This window comes from Netta rufina (genome assembly GCF_964035555.1).
Source record: "Netta rufina genome assembly, chromosome: W".
NCBI lineage: Eukaryota > Metazoa > Chordata > Aves > Anseriformes > Anatidae > Netta > Netta rufina.
The window spans coordinates 6,214,731-6,236,027 of NC_140139.1; the positions used below are offsets into that span (position 1 = coordinate 6,214,731).

Below are 21,297 nucleotides of genomic sequence, written 5' to 3' on the forward strand. Positions count from 1 at the left end.
GGCTCAGGTCAGAGATCATCTAAGCACACCTGACATCCACAAATCCATGGGCCCCAATGGCATGTACCCACAGGTGCTGAGGGAGCTGGCCAATGTTATTGCTAGGCCCCTCTCCATCATCTTTGAAAGGTTGTGGAGAACAGGAGAGGTGCCTGAGGACAGGAAGAGAGCCAATGTCATGCCAGTCTTCAAAATGGGCAAGAAGGAGCACCCAGGCAACTACTGGCCAGTCAGCCTCACCTCCATCCCTGGAAAGGTGATGGAACAGCTCATCCTGGAGGTCATCTCCAAGCATGTGGAGGATAAGAAGGTGATCAGGAATTGTCAGCCTGGATTCACCAAGGGGAGATCATGCTTAACCAATCTGCTGTCCTTCTATCATGAGATGACTAGATGGGTAGATGAGGGGAGAGCGGTGGATGTGGTCTACCTTGACTTCAGCAAGGCTTTTGACACTGTCTCCCGTAACATCGTCATGGGCAAGCTCAGGAAGTGCAGGCTAGATGAGTGGACGGTGAGGGGGATTGATAATTGGCTGAATGGCAGAACTCAGAGAGTTGTGCTTAGTGATGCAGAATCTAGTTGGAGGCCTGTAGCTAGTGGTGTCCCCCAGGGGTCAGTACTGGGTCCAGTGTTGTTTAACTTATTCATCAATGACCTGGACAATGGAAGAGAGTGCACCTTCAGCAAGTTTGCTGATGACACAAAGCTTGGAGGAGTGGCTGATACCCCAGAAGGCTGTGCTGCCATTCAGAGGGATCTTAACAGGCTGGAGGGTTGGCTGATAGAAACCTTGTGAAGTTCAACAAGGGCAAGTGCAAGGTCCTGCACCTGGGGAGGAATAACTCCAAGCACCAGTACAGGTTGAGGGGTGAGCTGCTGGAGAGCAGCTCTGCAGAGAGGGACCTCGGAGTCCTGGTGGATAGCAGGCTGACCATGAGTCAGCAATATGCCCTTGTGGCCAAGTTGTCTAACGGTATCCTGAGCCGTATTTGGAAGAGTGTTGCCAGCAGGTCGAGGGAGGTGATCCTCCCCCTCTACTCAGCCCTGGTGAGGCCACACCTGGAGTATTGTGTCTAGTTCTGGGCTCCCCAGTGCAAGAGGGACATAGAACTACTGGAGCGAGTTCAGAGGATGGCTACAAAGATGATTAGAGGACTAGAACTCCTGTCATACAAGGACAGGCTGAGAGAACTGTGCCTGTTTAGCCTGGAAGAGAAGACTGTGGGGAGACCTCATTAATGTATATAAATATTTGAGGGGAGGGTGTCAAGAGGATGGAGCCGGTCTCTTTTCAGCTGTGCCCAGAGACAGGATGAGAGGCAACGGGCACAAACTGAAGCACAGGAGGTTCCGAATATGAGGGGGCACTTCTTTACTGTGAGGGTGACAGAGTACTGGAACAGGTTGCCCAGAGAGGCTGTGGAGTCTCCTTCTCTGGAGATATTCAAAACTTGACTGCATGCCATCCTGCGCAATGTGCTCTACATGATCTTAATTGGCAGGGAGGTTGGACTAGATGATCTGCAGAGGTCCCTTCCAACCTCGGCCATTCTGTGATTCTGTGTGACTTTCAGTCTTTCTCTTTGAAAAGTGATGTTAACTTTGAGCACTTGTTTAATTTTTTGTCATAAACATCTACAAATACTGTAGATAAAACAAGGTGCACTGAGGTCATGGGAGTGGCATAACCCTTACTGGGCATCTATCCATGGCAAAACCCCTCTGTCAATGTCATGTCCAAGTTGCCACTAGCCTGTCCAGGTTGGGCTGAACTTCAAGAAATCCAGAAAGCAAAAACCACCTCTTTAGGGAGTTATTTGGTGAATGAACTTCTAGCCCCAGCTAGCTGTGAGATTTATAAAGGAACTCTCTAACTATTTCCTTCGGAGGTAATCTTACAAAAAAAAGGACCAATGTAAAACCCATCTAAATTCACATCTGCCCCTCCCTCCCCAACATTTAATTTTAACTTTATCATAATTGTATGAAATATGTATCAAAATACTGAGGGTTTTGAGGATTATGAGGGTTTTTGTTCAAGGGAAATGTCTTGTGTTTTCCCCAGTAGCAATCTTTGTTTAGAGAGGACTGGACAAGGCTTCTGCCAGATTTAATAATCACATTTTTTATTAGAAAGCATGATACTGAATATACAGAGACCTCCAAGAAGGCAGTGCTGCCTCTACACCCCCCCCCTCCCCAACCTGGCAATGCAGACTGCACAACACAGAACAGATCCTATAAATGGCTGCTTTACTTTTTCACCCACTCAGTTTAATGCAGTTGCAACTGATCTCTCTTTAAATAGGTATCAAAGGCTTTGTAACTGCAAACAAAATAAAAATCCCAACACCAGAAGGGACACAAGATTGTAGTCAAGCAAAGAAACAAGCTTTTACTTTGACATACTTCAAGGACATTCCATTTACATGCAATAAGTATTCAGAAGGACCAAGTGAAAAGCTAGAGGACCTAACTAAACACAAATACTTGCTTTGAAAACATCGCAGCCCCGGCATGAAAAAAACAATTTATCCTTCCTGCAAGGAAGTATTAGTGAAAATAAATTTGGCTGGTCTGTCCTTAATAAGAAAGTTACTTGTCCCAGTCCCAGGAAAGAGTGCTGAATTCTGCAAGGCTAGAGTATATAAGATAGATGTTATATGTTGCAGTCAGTGCATATATTTAGGCTTACCTTGGTTAGCATTTTCACCCCAAGGCAAAGCATTGGTTAAATTGGGCACCTCGTTTCCATGGTTTCCATCTTCCCAGGGGCAAACATCCACACTGTTCCATTTTTTCAGCTGTTTTAGCCAACTGGCCTTCTGCTCCAACTTGCAGTGGGGATTTAAAACTATACACATCCATAGAGCACCTGATTAAAAAAAAAATCGCTAAAATATGTTTTCTATTAAAAATGCAGCAGTCAATGACTAATTGCAAGCTTCTATACTGTAATATATTTTTTTCTCCCCTACACTGCTTACTTCCCAGCTACACCTAGCACCAGGCAGGCTGAATTCCTGACTCAGAATGTGGCCCATCTGAAGCAGCTGAAAGAATGTACCAATCCAACCTTCTAAATTAAAAGGCATTAAGTTAGTCTTTTGTACCAGAAAATACAGAGCTCACAAAGCATGGTTCATCAGACAGGAGTACCAGTCAAAACCAAACAAGAATTCACATAAAGTTTCAGAATAAAATTACCCAAGTTTTTCTTCTAATTTTTGTATCAAGAGTGAATGTTTTCTACAAACAAGAACTATGTATCTTCCAGCTTCACATTAGAGGAACCAAACAAGTATGAGTAAAACATGTATTTTGTAAACACATACTTCTACACTCAAAACCCAGCAAAAGTACTGCTGATCATGTAATTCTTTTTACAAACATATCTGGATCTCAGGGACAAAGTAAACACTGGTTTTATGCAGTCTAATAGGGATATTTTTTACTGCAATTGCTTCAGTAATTTGGTTACACTTGAAAAAAAATTATACATGTTCTTTTTATGGAGCTCTAATTTACAGAAAGCTAGTTTCCTCTGACACATACCTTTTTTTTTTTTTTTTCTTTTTTTTTTTTTGCTACGTTTTTTATGTTTGCTATGCACACATACCATTACTTTAGAACCTGTTCCATGACACTATATAACATGGCAGGTATAAATACATCAGGGTTTCCAGCAACTATTTTCAAATTGAAAGATTTTTCTCTAAATCAGCTGTCTCTTCATCAGCATGAACTTTGACAGAAGCAAGAAGACATCTGAAAGCGCTATTTAGCAACAGTTCATTTTCTCATTAAGACCATGCCTTATACACTACAAGAGATTTAGAGAATATGCTTAAACTACAGGCTGGAAAAAAAAAAGAATAAAAATACAGCTGGTTCTTCCAGGATAATAAAATTTTTCACATTCAAGTACTCTTTTGCTTACTAAGAATGCAAAATAGATACCCAGAGTACAGGCCATCACGTTACATTCATTCCTAGAGTAGTTTGGCATGTTGATACGCCAAAACACAGGACCCAATGGAAACAGAGCCTGATCCTTAAGGTTGCAAATCCCCAGATATTCTGAACACTATGGAATGGGGAAGTAATAGCAAAGAAATCTGAACACCTCAAGAAAATAAGATACGGTACAGTGCAGAACACCAGAGGGAGATGCTGCACTAATGCAGATTATTGGTGCACATTTACAGTACAGCAAAACTTTTTTATTATTATTTTTTCTTTTTAAAGCATCTGAAGCTTTTCATGGGAGTGAGTAAAGCCAATACTGTTTTTAAAAACATTTTAAAATCAAATCATATGACTTTCTATTAGAAAACCTCTTCAACAAGCTTCACTCCCCAAACAGTCAAATTACAAATGTTTCTTATTATTAAGCGTCAGTGTATTCAGCACTGCTCAAGAGAGAAGGAATATATTTCTTGCAATCTGCAAAACAAAAGATGGAGGATATTGGAAAGCCTTAGAGAACAGTTAACTTGGATTTATTTACTTATTTATTTTCAAAATCAAGTATTACTTGAAGGCATTGAAGAGACATCACACCTTTTAGCATCTTAAAAAAAAAAAAGCCAATTTAATACTTTGTAGCCAGATCCCCAGTGCTTTCAGACTGAAGCAAACAAAAAATAGACTATCTTAACTACATTTTGGAATAATTTCAGTCATAGGCAGAACACACACTACTGATTAAGCAATGCCCCTGCAAAACAAGTAGCCTTTTATTTTTCTGTGTTTCAAACACCACTAGAGAAAAAGGAATTAACTCGCCTTCTTCAGAAGCTCCACTATGCATACAGTGCATCTAGTGGACAGGAAAGGGAAGAGATAGCCAAAAGTACCAAAAACCTTTAAAAACTTATTTCATTTAAAGAGGGAAACTATGTCAATCTGTACTGGTTTCAGTTAGAACAGAATTTTCTTCCTAGTAGCTGGTGGAATGCTGTGTTTTGGCTCGGGATGAGAAGAGTGCTGATAACACCCCGATGTTTTAATTGTTGCAGAGCAGTGCTTATACCAAGCCAAGGACATCTCAGCTTCTTGCTCTGTGCTGCCAACAGGCAGGCTGGGGGTGCAGTAAGAGCTGGGAGGGGACAGACCCAGGACAGGTGACCCAAACTAGCCAAAGGGGTATTCCATACCATCTGACGTCATGCTAAACAATATATAGGGGTGGCTAGCCGGGGGAGGGGGCCGGACTGCTCGGGGTTAGGCTGGGCATCGGTCAGCGGGTGGTGAGCAATTGCATTGTGCATCACTTGTTTGTACATAGTAGTAGTAGTACTATTATCACCTTTGTATTATTATTATTATTATTATTATTATTATTATTATTATTATTATTATTATTATTGTTATTATTATTTTCCTGTCTTATTAAACTGTCTTTATCTCAACTCACGGGCTTCACTTTCCATTTCTCTCCCCCGTCCCAGAGAGGGAGGGGGAGGGTGAGCGAATGGCTGCGTGGTGTTTAGCTGCAAGCCGGGTTAAACCACAACACAATCATAACTACATTGTTAGCAGTTCATCTCTGAAACCTAGGCAATTTTTATGCAAATGAAGCACAAGGACAAGTGTATTTATGAACCCCACACAAACCACTTCACATTTCAATAGAACCCAACTGCACCCTGCTCCCAGCGACTTCAGAGGAAGCCGTGTATGCATTTGAGCTCGCTGAGGCCCTTGTGCAGCTTTCAAGGCTGCCCTATTGCCTGCAGGATGAGGGGTGCAAGACAAATCTACTCCCCTGAGAAGAGAAGGGAACAGAAAGAGCATTGCGCTCAACTCCTGTAGCATTACAAAGGCCACCATCTGGGAGAAGGTAGCATAATGCCAATAACCCCACACTCTTCAGCCTATTTGGGTTTCTGGTTTTTCTTGGTTGTTTTTTGTTTGTTTGTTTGTTTTGTTTTGTTTTGTTTTCTTTTCTTTCTTTCTTCCCCCTAGTGAGTGTGCACTTTCCTGTATTCATATTTCTTTCTCCTCCTCCCCAAGTGCCTTCACTTCTCCCCTAACATCAGCTCCATTCTGGCTCCTTCCATTCAGTGGTTCCCGTCTGGCTTCTAGCACTGAAAAGTCTGAGGAAAACATTCACTTCCTCCCAATTTCATTTTTATTTTTTTGACTTTCCACATGCCAACTGGAAGGACCCTGGAGAATATTCTTCCCTAAATGGGAAGAATCCACTGATGCTGCTCAGTGGAAGCCCCACTGAGCTGGCCCTTAAATGGCACCACCAACCTGAAGGCTTACACAGGCCTCAAACAAGATACTCTCTTTTCTGCCTAATAGCTCCTATGCTGGGAAACAGCCATTCTCCTCAAAATGCATACCTGCTTGTGTAGATGCAACCAATGCTACCTGCAACATGCACAAAGGACAGGGAGATCACTCACCAATTATTGTCACGAGCAAAACAGACTCAGCAGAGGGAGATTAATATAATTTATTACCCAACAGGCTAGATCAGTGAGAAACTAAAAGCAAACTAAAAACACCTTCCCCCCATCCACCCTCTTCTACATCCTCCCCCTGAGTGGCGCAAGGGAATGGGGAATGGGGAATGGGGGTTGCAGTCAGCATATAGCACTTCGTCTCCGTCACTCCTTCATGGTCACTCTCTTCCTCTGCTCCAATGTGGGGTCCTTCCCATGGAATGCAATCATTCCCAAACTGATCCTACGTGGGCTTCCCACAGGCAGCAGTTCTTCAAGAACTGCTCCGAATATGGGTCCGTACCACAGGTTCCATCCGTCAGGAGTAAACTGCTCCAACATGGGTCCCCCCACAGGCAGCAGCTCCTGCCAGATCCCCTGCTCCTGCATGAGCTCCTCTCCACAGACTACAGCTCTGGCCCAGAGTCTGCTCTTGCGGGGATTCTCCTCAGGCCGCAGCTTCCTTTAGGCCAGATCCACCTGCTCTACCATGAGCTCCTCCATGGGCTGCAGCTTAGAAATCTGCTCCGCTGTGGTACACCATGGACTGCAGGGGGACAACATGCTCCACCATGGTCCTCTCCACAGGCCACAGGGGAACTTCTGCTCCAGCACCTGGAGCACCTTCTCCCCCTCCTTCTGATCTGACAGCAGGGCTGTTTCTCACTCCTCACTCCTCTCTCTTTCCCAGCTGCTGTTCTGCAGCATTTATTTCCCTTTCTTAAATATGCTCTCACAGAGGTGCAAACAGCATCACTTATTGGCTCTGTTCTGGACAGCAGTGGGTCCCTTTTCAAGATCATAGAATCATAGAATCATAGAATATCCTGAGTTGGAAGGGACCCTTAAGGATCATCAAGTCCAACTCTTGACACCGCACAGGTCTACCCAAAAGTTCAGACCATGTGCCTAAGTTCACAGTCCAATCTCTTCTTAAATTCAGACAGGCTCGGTGCAGTGACCACTTCCCTGGGGAGCCTGTTCCAGTGTGCAACCACCCTCTCTGTGAAGAACCCCCTCCTGACGTCCAGCCTAAATTTCCCCTGCCTCAGCTTAACCCCGTTCCCGCGGGTCCTGTCACTAGTGTTAATGGAGAAAAGGTCTCCTGCCTCTCGACACCCCCTTACGAGGAAGTTGTAGACTGTGATGAGGTCTCCCCTCAGCCTCCTCTTCTCCAGGCTGAACAGGCCCAGTGACCTCAGCCGTTCCTCGTACGTCTTCCCCTCAAGGCCTTTCACCATCTTCGTAGCCCTCCTCTGGACACTTTCCAACAGTTTCATGTCCTTTTTATACTGTGGTGCCCAGAACTGCACACAGTACTTGAGGTGAGGCCGCACCAGCGCAGAGTAGAGCTGGAACTGGCCCTTATCTGACATGGGACAGCTTCCGGACTCTTCTCACAGAGACCACCCCTGCAGCCTCCTGCTACCACAGTCTTGCCACATAAACCCAATACACACAGCAGATAAATGGAAGATAAGTCATGCTGCAACTGCAATTTGATAATAATTTCACAATAGAATTTTAGAACTGTCATATTATAGGGAGAAATTGCCTATTTTGGTTTTGTAACAATCCTCTTGGAAAAAGACAGCTTTGAACCTTTGGTTCAATCAGCCCTCTTTTTGGAAATGTGCAGTTGTCATTCATCTTTAGTATGTTCCATATCACCAAAAATAAAACAAAACAAAGCAAAACAAAACAGGTTACATTACTGCTTTATACAATGCATGCCTTTCTTTACATACAGGCGTACATCAATACATTTGAATTTCCCAGTAGACATCCATACTTCTGAATTCATCGGGGAGAAAGGGACAGCATTCCTTTACACTGACCTTTAAAAATGCAAACTGAAAAACACTAAGAGGCATCCAGTCACTATATAAGGTGTTGTAATAATTACACATCCTGTGTATGAATGTATGCATGAAGCTAAATGAAGTGAGCGGAATGTATGCATACTCTCCTTAGAGATTAAGCATTGCTCTGTTTTCAGAAATCCCATTATATTTTACTCTTCTGGGTGACTGATTTCATTCCTCCCAATCTGCTTTTCAATAAAATATCATGCTTCCTTGTCAGGGATGCTGTGTAACTAAACTTGGGTCAGTGTTTCCTCATTTTTAGTACCATGCAACCAGTAGCTGAAACTTGGACTTTGCCTTGGAATTTTACATTTAATATACTTAAGATCAATATGTTCATTTGCAAAATTAAAATCTGCAAGGAACAGATTCACATCTACTTTGAAATTTCTTTGCTCTTTCCATTAATGCATATCTGTTTCTTTAAAAGTAACCCCCCAAGCTACCAGTTTAGTTGCATTTTATTGTTTCAAAATGGAACCAGGTAATCAAGATCATTCCCTTTGTGCAACAGACAACTCAGCTTCAGCACTTGCAGCACACTTGCCACTGTGTCCCATTTGAGCCTCATCAATTCAGTTACAAAAGCATCATTTTCCAGCACTGGGAGTGACAGAATAGAAACAATAATAGGAGAAAGAACCTATGACCCTTTTAAAATAGAAGGCTCACCAAAGGATTTTAAAGTGGTTTACATATTGATTTTAAACAGATATGCACTTTCACTGGGACAGCCACTTGGAAACCTCAAAGAAGGCAGTGTATATTATGTACTGATTCTTAACAAGAAGGAAAAGTGCCTTCAGAATGACTGGCAAAGCCATCTTCCTCTTCCAGGCATAGAGAGATCTCGGTTAGAACAAAGCATAATCAGGAGTCACAATGGAGAATGCTCCAATTAAATAGTTGCTTTTATGGAATAGTGAAGAAAGGCAAAGCACTTCAATACTGCTCTCTCCTCGATAAGAACCCCAAGGAAAAGTATTCACAGTATTCAGTTGGATCCAAGTAGCAATTTTATTCATAAAAAAAATTCCTTAATGCACTCTGGTTTCTCTATACAGCCTTCAGAAAAAAAGAAAAAAATAATAAAAAAATAAAAAAGGGCTTGCTATGGGTGCTGTGTTTCTTGGAGTACAGAATCTTTCATTTTGTTCTAATTCATTATATTACTGAATTAAACTTTGATGTATTGGTCTCAAAAGTGCTTCATGCTGACTGCATTGTGTATCATAGTATAATCACTCCCCATGCATTTCACCCTAGCTGGTTCATTAATGTAATAGATTACCTACAGCACTGATGGCAAAAGGGAATCATTGCCCTTCTGCACACTGAACTCCAAATGTGCATTATAAGTAGTATAGGTGTAACACTAGGACCAAAAAAAAACCCATCTAGTTCCTTAAGTCTTCCTTTCTCTCGCTGCATAGCTCTGCTCCAAGGGTTAAAGTCACGCATGTATTCAACTGAAACAGGTATTTACATTCTGAGATTTTATTTTAAGCTGTCATCAACTACATACTCTTATCTGTTTGTGTCAAGTAATGAAAACTGCTCTGGGCTTCCTATGTTTCAACTTCTAGCATAATGGAAATAGGAACTAACCAAGCACGTCTGTCATTTTGAATGAGCCTTTTGTTCTGGTCTTTGCTTTTTATAGTTTGCTTTATAAATTTCCATAACAGACACCCTGCCATTTTACCAAAGGGTTTCAAAAAGAACTGAAATTTGCTTGACACTGCAGTCTTCCTAAGACAGCACTTAAATATCTGTCACATGTCCATTAAATGCCCTTCTATGCACTTCTAGTACCCTATATCCATATCTGATCACTATTGCAAGGTATGAGCTATTAATCCACAAATGCAGGGGAAAGTAAAAAGCACCTGCAAATTAACCTCATTGATTAATTTCCCTAACATTCACAAAACAATGAATCCATTTGCTCACAAACAATCCATTAAAGATAAAAGTGTTGCTAATACTAGAACAAATAATACAAAAATGCTCTTTTCTGAGCATCTTATCATGTTTCTTTGCATTTTTTTTTTTTAAGCAGTTACCAATATTTACAGCTAGGTGGTGAACACAAAGTATACTCTTGCTCACAGAAGAGATTAGCTATCTTATCAATTATTTTAACTGGTAATTCACTCTCAGCAGTCACAATCTACTTTCAGAAACTTTGACAATTGTCAGAACAAAAGTTGGTGTGTCTACTAACTATAAATGCACTACCCTACCTCTACTTAAATTGATGAATGAATTCCTCTCACATTTAATTTTCCAAGGAAGATGTAAAATTGTAAAGTTTGAGAAGAACAAAACAAGATATTCATTAAAAAAATGGAGGGAAATATCTCTCATTCTTCAAAAAAGTGGAGCAGCTGCAAATACTCCATTGCATAGTGGGAATAGTCAGAAAAAAATATGTCACAGAATAAAAGAATCATCTAGGTTGGAAGAGACCTCCAAGATCTCCTAGGCCAACCTCTGACCTAACACTAACAAGTCCTCCACTAAACCATATCACTAAGCTCTACATCTAAACATCTTTTAAAGACCTCCAGGGATGGTGCACTTCCCTGGGCACCCCATTCCAATGCCTAACAACCCTTTCGGTAAAGAAGTTCTTCCTAATATCCAACCTAAAACGTCCCTGGCGCAACTTTAGCCCATTCCCCCTCGTCCTGTCACCAGGCACATGGGAGAATAAACCAATCCCCACCTCGCTACAGCCTCCTTAAGGTACCTGCAGAGAGCAATAAGGTCACCCCTGAGCCTCCTCTCCTCCGGGCTGAACAACCCCAGCTCCCTCAGCCGCTCCTCGTAAGACTTGTTCTCCAGGCCCCTCACCAGCTTCGTCGCCCTTCTCTGGACTCGCTCGAGCACCTCCACGTCCTTCTTATAGCGAGGGGCACAAAACTGAACACAGTACTCGAGGTGCAGCCTCACCAGAGCCGAGTACAGGGGGACAATCACTTCCCTAGTCCTGCTGGCCACACTGTTTCTTATGCAAGACAGGATGCTGTTGGCCTTCTTGGCCACCTGAGCACACTGCTGGCTCATATTCAGCCGACTATCCACCATCACTCCCAGGTCCTTCTCCGCCTGGCAGCTTTCCAACCACTCATCTTCCAGCCTGTAGCTCTGCTTGGGGTTGTTGCACCCCAGGTGCAGGACACGGCACTTGGCCTTGTTAAACTTCATACAGTTGGCCTCAGCCCATCGGTGCAGCCTATCCAGATCCTCCTGCAGAGCCTTCCTACCTTCGAGCAGATCGACACACACACCTAACTTGGTGTCATCTGCGAACTTACTGAGGGTGCACTCAATCCCCTCATCCAGATCATCGATAAAGATATTGAAGAGAACTGGTCCTAGTACCGAGCCCTGGGGGACTCCACTAGTGACTGGCCTCCAACTGTATTTAACCCCATTCACCACGACTCTTTGGGCCCAGCTATCCAGCCAGTTTTTAACCCAACGAAGCGTACGCCAGTCCAAGCCATGAGCAGACAGTTTCTGTAGGAGAATACTGTTGGAAACAGTGTCAAAAGCCTTACTGAATTCAAGGTAAACCACATCCACAGCCTTTCCCTCATCCACTAAGTGCGTCACTTTGTCATAGAAGGAGATCAGGTTCATCAAGCAGGACCTGCCTTTCATAAACTCATGCTGACTGGGCCTAATCGCCTGCTTGCCCTGCAAGTGCCACGTGATGACACTCAAGATAATCTGTTCCATGAGCTTCCCTGGCACTGAAGTCAAACTAACAGGCCTATAGTTTCCCAGGTCTACCCTCTGGCCCTTCTTGTAGATGGGCGTCACGTTTGCTATCCGCCAGTCGACTGGGACCTCCCTGAAAGCCAGGACTGTTGATAAATGATGGAAAACAGCTTGGCCATCTCTTCCTCCTGTTCTCTCAGTACCCTTGGGTGGAACCCAACCAGCCCCATCAACTTGCGTACATCTAAGTGCATTACTGCAGATGCCAGTAATCTACTGTTGGTAATGAAGGAGGAAGGAAATCACCCTCAGAAAAGACAGACAGAATTCATCTCTACAGAATGGCAGCCTGGTTTCATTCACTGGGGAAATGAAGGTGACAACAACAATTGAGACACTCTAGGGTCGTGACAGCAGTTTCTTTAAGTTATCATCCATAACTCAGGCCTTAGAGCAGCAAAACGATCTTGTGATGCTAACTCGGAAGTATTGTTAATTTAGTGCCTCCAGTAGCAAATGCACTGATATATATTAACAGCTTATTCTGTGAAAGAGCAGATGCAACTTTAAGTGCATGAACTGCAGGTATACATTTTGTAACTGTATGGCAACCACACCACGGCAGCTAAGACTAAACAAATCATCAGTAAGAAAAGGATTACCATTTAAGCAAGGACAGCCTATTGAATATGATACAGTTGTAGAGACAAATATCTAAACTATCACTCCACCTAGAAAGCTCATGATGGAGCAACATGGATGTTCCTACAGCTTTCACTTCAAGCCCAAAATGTAATATGTGCAATTGATTCATATGAACTAAGAAACTTTAAGGTAACTTTATTTTCTGAAGGTGTGGGGCATTAATACTCTCTTCAACATTAAGACAGAACATGATTCAATTAGAATTTCAGATACACAAAGTAATCATGTAAATATGGCTATGTGCCTGGCACTCAAATCTGAAAATTACAGCTTTGCTATACCATTTCAGAAATAGCACAAAATATGGGGAAAAGAGCATATTTCTGCTGTAAAGCTGATCCTAAAAAGGGATTGCACAAAATATGCAGCTTCAGAGAAATGGTGTTAGAGCACAAAAACTGTAATGAATGCTTAACTTTAGTGATTGTTTTTCATGGCAGCCCTGAAGTAGTCACCAAATCTGGCATCAGGAAGAATTTCTCTAGGAGCATATTGGCAATAACCCTAGCTGCTTCTGTCCTTTTCTCCCCTCCCTTAAGTACTAAGCAGAGATAATCTGTTAAGAACAGCTGGCATGTCCCATTCATACAAGTTTGTCTCTCTAATCGCAAAGGGGAGGAATGCCTGAGATAGAAAAATAGATGGAGAACAGCTTCATTTAGTTAAGGTTAAAAGAATAAAACTTGGTATTTTCTAGAGATAAATATAAACTTGTATCAGAAAAAAGTCAGTGGTTTTTGAATCAAAGAAGCATTATTTAAAATTTAACAATTTAAAATGAAACATGCATATTACATGAAGTTTCTTCACAGCAAAGACAGGCAGGAAGATATAAAGATACTTATAACAGGGAACTTCTGCTGAGTCTCTGGAAGAAAAGGAGAATTTAAGTCCGGTGGAAGAAGGGACAGGCAACTCAGGGAGAGTACAAGGAAGTTGCTAGCATAGGCAGAGAAAAAATCAGGAAGGCTAAGGCCCAGCACGAGCTCAACCTGGCCACTATAGTTAAAGATAACAAAAATGTTTTTATAAATATATTAACGGTAAGAGGATGGTCAAGGAGAATCCCGATCCTTTCCTGGATGCAGGGGGGAACATGACTACTGAGGATAAGGAAAAGGATGAGGTTCTTAATGCCTTCTTTACATCTGTTTTTACTAGCCAGACCACTTATCCTCAGGGTACTCAGCCTCCCAAACTGAAAGTCTGGGATGGGGAGCAGAAGAAATCCCCCGTGATTCAGGTAGAAACAGTTAGAGACCTGCTACTCCACCTGGACTGTCACAAGTCCATGCGGCCAGAAAGGATTCACCCAAGGGTGTTGAGGGAGTTGGTGGATATGATTGTTGAGCCTCTTTCCATCATCTATCACAGATCATGGTCATCCAAAGAGGTCCTGGGTGACTGGAGACTTGATAATGTGACTCCCATCTATCAGAAGGGTCGTGAGGAGGACCTGGGGAACTACAGGCCTGTCAGCTTGACCTTGGTGCCAGGAAAGGTGATGGAACAGGTCATCTTCAGTGTAATCACACAGCATGTGCAAGACAACCAGGGGCTCAGGCCCAGCCAGCATGGGTTCATAAAAGGCAAGTCCTGCCTGACCAACCTCATCTCCTTCTATGACCAGGTGACCCGCCTGGGGGATGAGGGAAAGGCTGTTGACATAGTCTACCTAGACTTCAGCAAGGCCTTTGACATGGTCTCCCACAGTATTCTCCTGGAGAAGCTGGCAGCCCGTGGCTTGGACAGGTACACTCTTTGCTGGATGGCCGGGCCCAGAGTGGTGAATGGAGTGAAATCCAGCTGGCGACTGGTCACAAGTGGAGTTCCCCAGGGGTTGGTGTTGGGGCCCATCCTCCTTAATATCTTTATTGATGATTTGGATTAGGGAATTGAGTGCACTCTCAGTAAGACTGCAGATGACACCAAGTTCGGGGAAAGAATGTCAGAGGGTAGGAAGGCCTTGCAGAGGGACCTGGACAGGTTGGATCGATGGGCAGAGGCCAATGGGATGAGGTTCAACATGGCTAAGTTCCAGGTCCTGCACTTTGGTCACAACAACCCCATGCAACACCGCAGGCTTGGGGCACAGTGGCTGGAAAGCTGTGGAGAGGAAAAGGATCTGGGGGTGTTGGTCAATGTTTGCCTGAACATGAGCCAGCAGTGTGCCCAGGTGGCCAAGAAGGCCAATGGCATCCTGGCTTGTATCAGAAATAGTGTTTTGAGCCCCTCACTTCAAGAAAGACATCGAGGCCCTGGAGCATGTCCAGAGAAGGGCTATGAAGCTGGCGAAGGGTCTGTAACACAAGTCTTATGCAGAGCAGGTGAGGGAACTGGGGTTGTTTAGTCTGGAGGAGAGGAGGCTCAGGGGAGACCTTATTGCTCTCTACAGCTACCTGAAAGGAAGTTATAGGGAGCTGGGGGTCGGCCTCTTCTCGCAGATAACCACTGATAGGACTAGAGGGAATGGCCTCAAGTTGCGCCAGGGGAGTTTTAGGTTGGAAATAAGGAGCCATTTCTTCTCAGAAAGAGTAGTCAGGCACTGGAATGGGTTGCCCAGGGAGGTGGTGGAGTCACCATCCCTGGGGGTGTTTAAAGAAAAGTTGGACCTTAGGGACATGGTTTAGTGGGTGATATTGGTGGTATGGGGATGGTTTCACCAGATGATTTTGGAGGTCTTTTCCAACCTTAATGATTCTGTGATTCTATGGTTCTATGATTCTATAATACTGAAAATTGTAGTTCACAAAAATAAATAAATAATGATAATAACCTGATCCTGTAATCTACATGTTCACAGACTGTTGGGCTCCATCTCTATTCCAAGCAGTAGATACTTGTGTCTTATATTCTTCTACTCGACTGCTTTCAACAGATCAGACTCCTGGGATTTAATTTAACAGTTTCAACTTTATTAAGACGTATTGGAAGACGTATGAGGAACGGCTGAGGTCACTGGGCCTGTTCAGCCTGGAGAAGAGGAGGCTGAGGGGAGACCTCATCACAGTCTACAACTTCCTCGTAAGGGGGTGTCGAGAGGCAGGAGACCTTTTCTCCATTAACACTAGTGACAGGACCCGCGGGAACGGGGTTAAGCTGAGGCAGGGGAAATTTAGGCTGGACGTCAGGAGGGGGTTCTTCACAGAGAGGGTGGTTGCACACTGGAACAGGCTCCCCAGGGAAGTGGTCACTGCACCGAGCCTGTCTGAATTTAAGAAGAGATTGGACTGTGAACTTAGGCACATGGTCTGAACTTTTGGGTAGACCTGTGCGGTGTCAAGAGTTGGACTTGATGATCCTTAAGGGTCCCTTCCAACTCAGGATATTCTATGATTCTATGATTCTATGATTAATCTGTCTCAAGAGCGGCCTCACTTTGATAACAGTAGGTACTCCAATTATGGCTAGGTTTAGGGTTGACAAGTATAATGATTCATTTGTGGCAAATGAGAAGCAATAAAATGTTGCATTAAAGTTTTACAGCTTTAAAAATGTGGTCACTTTTTTCATTTAATTTGTCACTTAGCTTTTACTAAGAGAACATTTAAACTGCAGTAAAAGGCAAATGGGGCTTTTAGTTTAAATGTAATCACCATATTTAAATGATTTGTGATAGTGCAGTGTCTGAGTGAGAATGCTTGTTTCACAGTGGGCCCTGATGGTGATATGTGACATTTGTATTCAGATCCTGTATTATCCATGTGGCTAAATGCCTTTCAATTTCATTTCACATCCAGAAGCCTGCAGAAAACACCAATTAACTTGGAGATCCCATTTACCAACAAAACCCAGCTTTTTCTCAATATCTGGCATCTGGCAGTGCTCAACATTTAATTTCAAAGCAGAGCTTTGCAGTCGTCATGATCCCTGTGCTGGGGCACAAAGTCAAATTTTCCCTTTTGATTAAAGAAATATTTTTACTTTTGTAGGCCACAAGCGACTTTTACTTAATTTTGATGTATGAATATTAAAGAATTACTGCTGTAGTAAGATTGCACGGAGCATGTTGTTCCCTCTAAACTACAAAGGTTAACTGACCTTTCCTTGAAATAAGAGATCTCAGTTCAACAGGCATCAGCAGATATTTATTGTGCATTTCCATATTCCTCCATTTTGTCAATGCAAATTAATTAAAAGGCAAACCAAGGGGCTTCGGATAATTAATCATTCCAGTAGACTGAAGTCTTCAACCATGGTTGCTGAGAGTTAAACATCTAAAGATCAGCATGTGGAATTTAACTACCAAGACATCATTTATACAACAACAAAGTGCAGAATTCCAGCTCAGCTCTAAACTCTGAAAAGTGCATTCACATATTACTGTCACAAATTGGAAGTGTTCACCAGTGCATCACTTAAGTCACATATACATTCTTCTACCATGAGAAGTGTATGAACAAGGCTTACAGCTTCAGCTTGTAATCATGATACTTCCAATACTGCACCTTCAGAGTTCTGTAAGTAACATTTAGCTCAACCAATTCTTTGACATACACTAGGGGAAAAATATGAGCAGAATTATTATATTCTTCCTCTTGATCTTGATCTAAAGACTTCAAAAAAAAAAAAAAAAAGCCATAGTGTCCTGGTTTCAGTTAGGACAGAGTTAATTTTCTTCCTAGTAGCTGGTAGAATGCTATGTTTTGGCTTAGGATGAGAAGAGTGCTGATAACACCCCGATGTTTTAATTGTTGCAGAGCAGTGCTTACACCAAGCCAAGGACATCTCAGCTTCTTGCTCTGTCCTGCCAACAGGCAGGCTGGGGGTTCAGCAAGAGCTGGGAGGGGACAGACCCAGGACAGGTGACCCAAACTGGCCAAAGGGGTATTCCATACCATCTGACGTCATGCTAAACAATATATAGGGGTGGCTAGCCGAGGAGAGAAGGGCTGGACTGCTCGGGGTTAGGCTGGGCATCGGTCAGCGGGTGGTGAGCAATTGCATTGTGCATCACTTGTTTGTACACATTATTAGTAGTGGTACTATTATCATCATTATTGTTATTATTATTATTGTTATTATTATTTTTCTGTCTTAATAAACTGTCTTTATCTCAACTCACAGGCTTCACTTTCCCATTTCTCTCCCCCATCCCAGAGAGGGAGGGGGGAGGGTGAGCAAACAGCTGTGTGGTGTTTAGCTGCCAGCCGGGTTAAACCACAACACATAGTTAACTTGAGACCATTGGAACTGTAAATTGCTTACTGAATTAGGACTTTATATTAGAAAATTGCCAGGCTTACACTTAGATGTGAAGTATTTTAATTTATTTTATTATTTTTTAAATCAGCATCTTTGAACACTCAAACCCAATCTGACTTCTACTGAAGTCAACACAATTTACTTCAGTAGAAACAGATCAGAGACCAGTGTGTCCTTCCAGTACCCTTGCCAAATTGCCTTGCAATTTGTCCTGGTTTCAGGTAGGATAGAGTTAATTTTCCTCCTATTAGTAGCTGGTAGGGTGCTATATTTTGGATTTAGGATGAGAAGAATGTTGATAACACACTAATGTTTTAATTGTTGCAGAGCAGTGCTTACACTAAGCCAAGGACATTTCAGCTTCTTGCTCTGTCCTGCCAGCGGGCAGGCTAGGAGTGCAGAAGGAGCTGGGAGGGGACAGACCCAGGACAGGTGACCCAAACTGGCCAAAGGGGTATTCCATACCATCTGACGTCATGCTGAACAATTAATATGGGGGGGGCTGGCCGGGGCAGGGGGACAGGCTGCTCGGGGATAGGCTGGGCATCAGTCAACGGGTGGTGACCAATTGCATTGTACATCACTTGTTTTATACACATTATTATTAGTAGTACTATTATCATTATTTTTATTTTTATTTTTTTCCTGTCTTAATAAACTGTCTTTATCTCAACACACAGGCTTCATTTTCTTCATTCTCTCCCCCGTCCCAGAGAGGGAGGGGGGAGGGTGAGTGAATGGCTGTGTGGTGCTTAGCTGCCAGCTGGGTTAAACCACAACACAATTAAAGTTTAATGAAAGGCTCAAGTGACCCAGTCGAGGAGCAAAGCTGATGTTATTTAAATATGTTTAAAAACCTATGCCAGGGTGGAACTGACAAAGTGGCCATATGCCTGGCAGTTGGCAGACAGCATACCAGAGCAAGGAAACAAGCCTTTATTAAGCAGTCTATATTTACATACTTTATATGTCTTAAAATCTTCCATAACTACAATGTTAAATTGCTACCTACCCATGAAATGTGAGATTGTAGATAAAGTGATTTTTTTTAAAAAACACATACATATATGCTACTCTCAGATTACTCTGAACAGATAATACAAGAAGTATGCAAAGGCCTGTTCCACTCCCTTTATTGATATTTTAGTTCCCTGACAGCCTAGAAGATTATGACAAGACAGGAAACCAACATTATTTTAGAACATGATGATACCATCATCATCATTTAACCCCATGTCTGAGTTCTTTCTGCCACTACTTGCACAGATTGTGGGTTTCCAGGGATATCCTGCTCATTCTTCTGTAGTTTGCTATTTCAACTCTGGCCTCCATTAAAACCTCCTTTGACTTTTGAACATTCACATTTCTTTACAGATACATGTTTCACTTGGAAAAAGGGATGTTTAACTTGAGTGAAACTCATGTGAGATCCTAGCAAAAATACTGCAGCAGCTCGTACTTTTCGCACAAGATAGGAGTCAAGCTGGAGAGATTCATCCAATTAAGAGCATTTTTCATGGAACTTGCTAAGCACGAGTGGAAGGAAACCTACCAGTGTGGGGAAGAAATGAACACTTTAGCACCATGAACACAAGCTGGAGGTGGAAGAACCAAGTTGTGTTCTGCCTTTAGCCTACTACATACCCAATGTGATTGCAATGTATTTGCAATTGAAACTGTTACAGGATCAAAATATTTTGATATTATTAGAGGAGATAGAACAGTGCAGGACTGAAACAGCAGGGTCTGCCTCAGATTAAAATATAGCAGTTGAAATAGTGGTGAAGCTGGAGATTGCACTGTAGCTTTCTGGAAGTGGCAAGAATAATTCTGATTAAACAGAGGTAAACTAATCAATTCAATTAATCTAAAATATTGCTTATTTGATGCTGGAAGCAGATAGATTCCACTTCTTTCACCTTCAGATAACATCATCTTCTTGGCAGCAGCTAATATGAAACAGATGAAACAAGAAGATTTAATATAACCATTTAATGTTTATTGGCAGCATGTGGTAAGACTGCTACAGGTAACAGATAGAGAACATACTTCTGTCTCTCCCACCACCTACCAGCTCAACCCACATAAGCAACGAAGCATGAGACCCTACAATTTTCAGTATGGTAGGATATAATTTCACTGCATGTATGTCCAGCTAAGCACATGCTCTGTTTGGCAAAAGGTACTATTCCTCAAGCTGAAGTGTCATAAAAATGACATACTAAAAAGTTGTTACACGTAAGGCAAAGTAGTTATATCTATACTCTTTCTAACAGAGCTTTTCTTGCTCTGATATTAAGGCTTTCCACCACAGAAGTTGTCCTGGTTTCAGCTTGGACAGAGTTAATTTTCCTCCTAGTAGCTGGTAGGGTGCTGTGTTTAGGATTTAGGATGAGAATAATGTTGATATCACACTGATGTTTTAATTGTTGCAGAGCAGTGCTTACACTAAGCCAAGGACTTTTCAGCTTCTTGCTCTGTCCTGTCAGCGAGCAGGCTGGGGGTGCAGAAGAGATTCCATACCATCAGATGTCATGCTGAACTATTAATATGGGGGGGCTGACCAGGGTTGGGGGACTGGCTGGGCATAAGTCAGCGGGTGGTGAGCAATTGCATTGTGCATCACTTGTTTTGTACACATTATTATTATAGTACTATTATCATTATTATTATTTTCCTTTCTTTTCTGCCCTAATAAACTGTCTGTATCTCAACTCACAGGCTTTCATTTCCTTCTAATTCTCTCCCCCCATCTATGAGAGTGAGGGGAGAGGGTGAGCGAACGGATGTGTGGTGCTTAGCTGCCGTCCAGGTTAAACCACAACAGTCCTTTTGGCGCCCAACGTGGGGCTCGAAGGGTTGAGATAACGACAGATCTGACCAGAGTGTGTTAAACTAAAATTGGTATAAGTGTTAGACCTGCTTAATAGTTGCTAGTCACAATGTCGATTCCTTTGATCTCATGTCTGCTGTGCTTGTTTTCCAAATTGAGTTATATAGCATATTACTTACTGTATGTGTTCCCTGTCATGCTGTTTATCCTTTCCAGGGCCTGGTTTAAGATCATTATGTTACTGTGCGGTGTAACAATGGCTTATGATATGATAAAATTGCTGGTCATGAGACGAACCTGGTATTTGTACTCAGTACTGCTGTCAACTCCATACTTTGGAAACCATATCTCATAATCTATTAACAATTACACCTATTGCCTTTTTTCGTCAGGGAGACAATCTATGGAAGGGACTGGGGGAGATATTTTTTCCCACTTGTTCACTCTCCCTTTCTCCTTCACCACCCTCTTATCCTCTGAGCTTGTTACAATA

The 21,297-nt window shown here is 42.7% G+C and overlaps 1 protein-coding gene across 1 annotated transcript in view; it reads right to left on the minus strand.

The window, feature by feature from the left end:
- LOC311220829 (zinc finger SWIM domain-containing protein 6-like) overlaps window positions 1-21,297 on the minus strand; it is a 239,619-nt gene that overhangs the window by 84,320 nt on the left and 134,002 nt on the right. Inside the window, exon 5 of the mRNA XM_084304470.1 lies at window positions 2,699-2,878. Coding sequence (XP_084160596.1) covers window positions 2,699-2,878 — 180 coding nt within the window. The remainder of the gene's footprint in view (window positions 1-2,698; window positions 2,879-21,297) is intronic.